Source organism: Symphalangus syndactylus, chromosome 5 (genome assembly GCF_028878055.3).
Source record: "Symphalangus syndactylus isolate Jambi chromosome 5, NHGRI_mSymSyn1-v2.1_pri, whole genome shotgun sequence".
Taxonomy (NCBI): domain Eukaryota; kingdom Metazoa; phylum Chordata; class Mammalia; order Primates; family Hylobatidae; genus Symphalangus; species Symphalangus syndactylus.
The window spans coordinates 63305303-63313624 of record NC_072427.2 but is presented as its reverse complement, the minus strand read 5'-3'; the positions used below and the strand labels follow the sequence as shown (position 1 = coordinate 63313624).

Here is an 8322-nt window from a genome sequence, read left to right as displayed (position 1 = left end):
GAAGACAAAAGAAACACTATTTCGACTGCGATTTTGTTAGACTTTTATTATGAATGTATTTTTTTGAACCATCATTTCAGATCTCACTAAAACTGCAAATCTTAGAGCAGTTCAATTTAAAGAGTGACTACAGCTTTCATACCATTGATGTCGATGTCTTTTTCTTTAAGGAGCACTATGTGCGTGACACTTATATTGATAGCCAAGCTAGAACCCTAGTTTCAATTTCCTTGTTATAAAAGCTATTCTACTTACTTGTGGGTATTAACTTGAGGTGAAGAATGTAAAGCAAATTCTGAAAAACCTGTAAATAAGCACATGAGACTACATTTCATAATTAATGGTAAAGATACAGTTACTCCTTGATTTTTCAAATAAACTATAATATAGTAAACCAACTTATTCTAGTGTTGAGATACACTATAATTTTTGATTACTGTCCTAATAACCTTTCATTTAGATTATTCGTTATTTCTTGTTTATATTGCAAGTTAAGTAAAACGATGAAACTGACTTGAATATAAAAAAATCAGTAGTTCTGGGTTAAACATTTGCCACTTAAGGTCATTAGCTTAGCTGCAACATGTTACCAAACCAATAAATATAACATTATTAGGTTAGAGACTTAAAAAAAATCTGAATACAATTAAGGATGAATAAATATGTTATTAAGATGAACTACATGTGAACTTTCAGTTTAAAAGTATACTTTTAAAGAACAGAGCTAATTATCAAAAGCTTCCATTTTTACTTTCTCCTCCAGTAATTATCTCTTATGTGATAATTTGATAAGCTCTAGGAGAATAAGAAAAAGTCCTTTTATAATTCATGATAGGTTTAATCACGTAATTCCAGGAGGGAAAAAAACCATTAAAACAAAATCTTATGATAATCATCTGGTATGTCCAATTACATGGGTATGATGTAACAGAAATGGTTACAAACTTATAATGTATTATTTACATTCTATACTCAAAACTATCAAGCTAGTTAACTATATCTGAGGAGACACATTATGACATGAGTTTAACAGTTTTTCATTGTTCATTAGAAAGAATGCAGTCAAGCTTTTAATGGAAATAATATACAAGTGAGGCACTTTTTAGGTCAGAAATAGAAAGCAAACGACACTACACACTGGAAATGTTCACAAAAACCTATGTGTATTTTTAATACAAAGACTTTTCAACTAGTTTATTCTTGAAAAATTCCAAAACTAATCACTGATGCAATTTAAGAAGCTTTCAGGAATAATGGCTAACATTTATCAGTGTACCAAAGCATATGAACGTTTTATAACCACCTGGCTGCTAGGCAAACAGTACCTAATACCTTAAAGCCTTTTTTTTTTCTTTTGGTTTATATAAATCATCTCAGGTTGTGTTTCTTTCTTAAATAAATTCATTCTTTATGTTTGTCTCATTACAAAACACCTCATGGTGCTATTATCATGATTTATAGACTTTTTTAGTGCAACAATAATGCCAGTTTCTAGTGCTTCCTCTTACACTTTGAAATGTGATCATGGAAGTCAAATCAAGAATGAACATAATTAGTAAAGAATCCTTGCTTTTCAGGTAACTAAAGTTTTCTAAGTTTTATGTGGAAAAAATGTAACACTTGCTTAATGCACCTTTGGGCTACAATTAAAAACCCAATTTAACACATATTTCCAAGTGTAATCATAAAATCGAATGTAAATTTCAACACAAGAAATATCCTTAAAATTCTTTACACTGACCATTTAGAGGAAAGCACATTTCCTGTACTCTGGAGACTAACATGCATATTAAGAAACATTTCTGTGCCATTTAATTAAGGGGGCAGGGGAGAGGAAAAAGAAAAGAAAAAGCAAGACTTACCCAAGATATCAGATGGCACTATACACATGAATTGAAAGTGCATTTACATTACTTCAAAAGCTCATTTTAGGCACTGCTGAATAACCAATGAAAATAGGTAGTTTCAAGTTTTTCCCTTTAGATTTTAACCCCACCCCATCATCATTTCAGAAACATACACATGGCTGGGCGCAGTGGCTCATGCCTGTAATCCCAGCACTTTGGGAGGCTGAGGTGGGTGGATCACCTAAGGTCAGGAGTTCGAGACCAGCCTGGTCAACACGGTGAAACCCCGTCTCTACTAAAATACAAAAACTTAGCTGGGCATGGTGGTGGGCGCCTGTAATCTCAGCTACTTGGGAGGCTGAGGCAGGAGAATCGCTTGAACCCAGGAGGCGGAGGTTGCAGTGAGCTGAGATCGCACCATTGCACTCCAGCCTGGCCAACAAGAGTGAAACTCCACCTCAAAAAAAAAAGAAAGAAACATACACACACTCTCTGAAGTTGTCATGATAAAATACAGGTGTGATTATGTTTTTTCATGTTTTGGGTATTATTTTTAAAAATTCTCCCTGACTGGCGGAAGGAGGAAAAAAATACCATTTTGGTAATGGCTTTTGAGAGTTAAAGCAACTGGTTCTATAAATGCCTCAGTACATCCATTAAGTTTGACTGCCAGTCCCAAATATCAACAAATATTTTAAAACAGGATATGTAAGAAAAAAGTGCTTAAAATCTTTCAGCAAGCCAACAAGACACATTTACAATTCCTTTGAGATAGTTCTTATTCCTGGTTTCCCTGGTAGAGGTGGTCACCACATAAATAGCCCTTTAATGGTAGTAGTGATGAACCCTGTCAGATCCCTATTGCCATCTCATGTCTCTGGCCTGGAAATCATCCAGTAGGTGGTGCTGAAGCTCCACACAACATACTTCTTCAGAAATCAAATGATGTCCCTTTTCAAGTCAAGAGAAATATTTAAGAATTATCAATTCTGAACAAAACAAGTTCATCAGACCAGTCTTGCTTGTCATACCATCTAGATGATTCCATTTTCAATACTATTACTCAAGCAGTTGTCTTGAGCCATCTGCTTATATCAGATAAAAACAAAGGAAAGTTTTAGAGGAAAAGCCAATTGGCAGTGCCGAGTCTGTACAGAGAATGAGAAAATGTTCCTGAAGTTGCCTATACACGTTTAAGAATCAGTGATTTAAACTACCCATTTGCTTTCACAAAGGAATTCTAATTTACTCAAAAGAAAATTTCCATTTAGGGATTCAGAGAACATTATATCATCAGTTAGTCTTGTAGACTGATTTAGAAACTGGGTATGTTAACTACAAAGATCCAAGGTAAAATAAAAACCATTTCATCACCATAGTTTTTAATGAAGAAACTTGTTTAAAATTGTAAAGGAAAAAATGGGAATGGGATGGCAAAATCTTAGCAGCAAAGTGGTTAAACAAATTGAAAATATTAATGCACAAACATTAAAATATTAAAGCATATATGTTGCATATAAAATACAGTACAGAACCAGGAGTTGCACTATACTGATTAGTGCTTAACAGAAGAAATGATTAAATTTGTTCCTCCCAGAAGTATATACACAGTTCATTTCCACAGCATTTTCCTATATAGCCAGCAAGTTATTTTCTTCAGTTATTCACACCTTGATCAAACCTGAATTATAATCTTAGCACTTACAAATATGAAAATTCATTCACAAGGAAAAACAGTATTTCCATTTCACCAATAAAAATTTTGAAAGTTAACAGTCTATTCTAGGAAACCAAGTTTAGCTGAAAACTTCAGGGATGAAGATCATCTGTTGTAGCAGCATTCAAATATATAAACAGTAAAAATAAGACTTAAAACTGCTGCTACAGTGTCATGTTTTGGATTTAGTTCATCCAATTGACTTTTAGTACAAAACTAGAAATACCCTCTTCTTCATAACATCTATAGTTATCAATATATTTTCTTCTTTTCAATGTGAAATAATACTTCAAGATGATCTATATACACAATGTTGTCAGTTCAAGCTGTCATATAAATATAAATGCTTTCTTAAAAAAAGTATTTTACAGACAGATAGTGTTATATACATTGTTCAGTTTGATCTGGGGCAAAAGAAAAAAGCTAACACAAGCTTAAATGTGATATATAAAAAGAATGATACATAAATGACGTTTAAAAACCTGCATAGAAAATGAGCTTCAAATGGTAGTGTGATTTTAATTTTTATCACCTCTGAAACTTCAAGCCATTAAAAAAAAGGCACACTTCTCAACTTTATCCCTCTAAGGGAATGTTCTTAAAGAACCCTTTCCTTGGTTAGAGTTTTAATGTAACACTTAAGAAAACAACAACAAAAACAAAAAAACAAAAACAGACAATTTGACTTCAAGGTACTTTAAAGTTTGTTGGAACATTTATCCAACTATTTTGTAAATTAAACATCCAGTAATATAATGCTCTGCAAAAGAAATAAATTTATATGTACAAGATACTTCATTTACAATGTTGGATTAAATACTTTCCTGGGATAGTTTAGCACACATTTTAACATAAAATAATTTTGCTTTTGGCCAGTTTAAATAAAAATAAAATGTAACTGATAAAAAGTTATTGTTATGTAAATAATAAGCACTGAGGATTAAGCTGAAAAATTAGTAACACAGCTGAACATATTCTGGTTTAGCAGAATGATACATGAAGATCTCAAGACGAAGCTTTTACACTAATTATCCAGTCAAACTTTCTGCCTTGTAAAACATTTGTAAATGCAATATAATTTTTTGAAGGAGGAAACTCTGAAAGAAAACAACTTGCTGGTTGAATACCACAAAAAACAACTAAAAAACTTCACTTTTTTTCTATAATGTTTGTTTACTCAGTCTCTTTTTATATAAAAATAAGTGTTACGTTCCCATCAGAACATTAGACAATTACATCTGTGCTTTAAAAAAAAAAGTTGGTCACTCAAGGCTATTAGAGTATTTTTAAGGATTTTAGATTACCAGAATGTACAGACATAACTCAATATAAATTGTAGCCAAAGAGAAATAAGGATGAAAATATCAAATCATTCACATGGAATAAAAACATTATTAACTAGATGAGTTAAATATTCAAAATATATGGAATGTGACAGTAGATATATATATATATATATATCTACTTCAGAACTAGGAAGGGGAAGAAAAGTTTAATATGTAATAATTCGTACCTTACATTTAGTTAAATATAAACATTTGTTATTTATACATAAAACTGCTTTCAAAAAACAACTAATAAATGATTTAGTTGCACTTGTTTTACTTCTTGTAATTCCCAAGTGTTAACTTTTCTTAGATTGAAATCAACTGTCCCCTAGTGCACTTTTATTTTTAGTTCATGTCCTAATAAATTCAAACCTTTAAAAGTCCCATCACCTAATGCATAAATATACAAAAATGCCAAAAATTAATCCCTTTTAGTTGGATCATATTTTATGCTGACGTTTTATAGCCAAATAACCAGAAATGGTTTCCTTCTGCAAATACTCTACAACCTGTAACAAAACATGCCATGCACTCAAGGGAAAAGTTAGGCATGGCGTGAAACGCCAAGAACTGATGAGTTCTGCTTCCTCCATGTGTGGCCCCAATGATACCAGGCAAGATTCCATATTGCTTGCCAAAAGCTTCCACAAATCCAAGTTAGCTAATTCCTGGAAACAAAGATTTTAAGCTCATTTTGGCACTGGACCATTTCATCCAGCAGCTTTATGTTTCCCACCACAGCAACCACATGCCTCACCACAGCGATGGCACATTCTCAAAGGGACGTAGCAGCACATACATGGTACAATGAAAGACAAAGCTACCAGGGCTAACCATCGCAAGCAGAACTTGTCGTCGCTAGTGTCACACGAACAGGGATCAGAAAAATCTCCCTCCGAGTCTGACATACAATGATACAACATGCTCTCTGCACAGAGCATGCAACTAACTTGATATATGCATCTTTTAATAGGGTCTGGAGCATCCTGACATTTTCCCCTGACATTTTCTTCATGATTAAACCTTTCCTGGCAGTATACACAGCGAGAACGTTCACCATCCTCTTTTCTTCGTTTTGACTTCTTAATTTTTAATGAGGAAGGCTGTGTCTTAAATACCACAGAGTCTTTGGGTGAACTTAACTTAGTCTCATCCCCACAAGAGTACAGATAGTCTGATTTTTTACTGTCTGGTTTAGAAAACTGAATACTGGAATCAGCATCATCTCTTTCCAAGTCATTTTTCCACATGTCAGGATGTCTGTAGTCTGCATAGCGACGTATTAAGATATCTCGAGGGTTTATTCTGACAATCTCATCCTCATCTTGAAAGCTGACATGTCTGATTGATTTCAAAGGGACCTAAAAAAGAAACAGATAAAAACTGGAGTGAGGGCTGTGATGGTTAATTCTATGTGTCACCTTGGTGGGGCCAGCGTCCAGATATTTGTTGAAATATTCTGGACATTTCTATGATACGTTTTTGGGATGAGATCAACATTTCAATTGGTGGACTATGAGGAAAGCACAGTACCTTCTGTGATATAGGTGGACCTCATAAAATCAGTTGAAGGCTTTACTAGAACTAAGACTGAGCTCCCCCTGAGCAAGAAGAAATTCTGCCAGCAGGGTGCCTTTGGACTCAGACTACAACTATTTCTTGGGTCTCCAGACAGCCTACCCTGCAGATTTTGGATCTGTACCTCTACTATTGCATGAGCCATTTCCTTAAAATAAAACTTTCCTATCCATCTGTCCATCCGTCTGTCCATCCATCCATCCATCCATCCATCCATCCATCCATCCATCCATCCATACTGTTGGTTCTACTTCTCTGGAAAACCCTGACTAATACTGATTTTAGTGTCAGTATTAGTCAAAGTGGGGTGTCACTCTAACAAACACCTAAAAATGTGGAAGTGGTTTTAGAACTGGGGAATGGGTAGAGGTGGAAAGTATTTTGAGATGCATGTTAGAAAGAGCCTTGAGGAGACTGTTGCTTCTAAATATGGACTTTAAAAAGTGCTTCTGGTAAGATCTCAGATGGAAATGAAGAACATGTTTTGGACACTGGAAGGAAGGCAACCTGTGTTATATAGCGACAAAGAACTTGGCTAAATTGTGTTCTTGTGTTTTTTGGAAAGTAGAACTTGTGAGTGATTAACCTAAGTATTTAGCAGATATTTCTAAGCAAAGTGTTGAAGGTGTAGTCTAGTTTTTCCTTGCTGCTTATAGTAAAATTCGAGAGGAGAGAGAAGAATTGAAAGAAGAAACTGTTAAGCAAAAAGGAATAGTACATGAAGATTTGATATGTTCCATGTCTATCCATTTGCAATAAAATGAGAAAGCATGTTATGGAAAGAATAGCTAGGGTAGAGTTGGACAATCATATGGTAAAATGAAATGCTGTCAATCTGGATTGAAGGGGACAGAGTCAGGACAAAATGAAGGAAGACTGTTGGACTTCTGGAATTCTACAGGATGGGCCAAGGGAGTAATGTGAAATATGACTTATCTTTCAAGAAAAGGGAAGAATGAGCCTAAAGGCAGGCTGTTTTCTCCTCAGTTCCAAAGGGTGGGGTCAATTAGTCCGTGTCAGTGGGCCAGGCTGTAGCAGCCCAGAGCCCTGGGGGCAATACTGACACCTATGGCTGAGGGGGTGGGGCTACCATCCCAGTGGGCCCAGAGAGCAGAACATTAAAACAAAGAGGATTATTCTTAATCCTAAAATCTTTTTCAAAAAATCTTAAAATATTTTAAAAAGTTTAAATATCTAATGGAATTATTGTAAGGTTTTGGAATTGCTTGGGACCCATGACACCTTTCTTCCTTTCAATTTCACTTTTTCAATAGGAATGCCTATCCTATACCTTTCCTATCATGGTATTCTGTAACCTATCCTATCGTGGTATTTGTACCAAGAAATTACAAATTTCACGGGTTCATAGCGGAAGACGAATTTTGCCTCAAGATATATGTACCTCATCTTACCCACACTTGATTGAAGATGTTATTTAGATGAGATTTGGGACTTAAGAGTTGATGCTGGAATGGGTTATGTCTTTGGGGCTGTTGGGATAAGGATGAATGTATTTTGCATGTGAGAAGGACAAAATGTTATGGTCTGACTTATGTCCTCTTCAAATTCATATGCTGAAGCCCTAACCTCCAGTAATGTGACTGTATTTGGAGATAGAGCCTTTTAAGAGGTGACTAAGTTAAAATGTGGCCCTTAAGAGAGACTTTAATCCAATCTGACCGTTTTCTTTATGAGGAAATTTGGACACACAGAGAAAGACACCAGGGATGTATGGGCAGAGGAAAGACCATGTGAGGGCAAAGTGAAAAGGCAGCTACCTGCAAGCCAAGAAGAAAGGCCTCAGAAGAAACCAAAGCTGCCAATAACCTTGACCTTGAACTTATAAGAATTG

The 8322-nt window shown here is 34.9% G+C and overlaps 1 protein-coding gene across 1 annotated transcript in view; it reads right to left on the bottom strand.

Moving 5' to 3' along the window:
* Positions 1-1144: 1144 nt before the first annotated feature.
* The window catches only part of SPRED1 (sprouty related EVH1 domain containing 1), a 103362-nt gene continuing 96184 nt past the window's right edge, over positions 1145-8322 (bottom strand). The window contains exon 7 of the mRNA XM_055278649.2: positions 1145-6253. Coding sequence (XP_055134624.1) covers positions 5603-6253 — 651 coding nt within the window. The 3' untranslated portion in view covers positions 1145-5602. The remainder of the gene's footprint in view (positions 6254-8322) is intronic.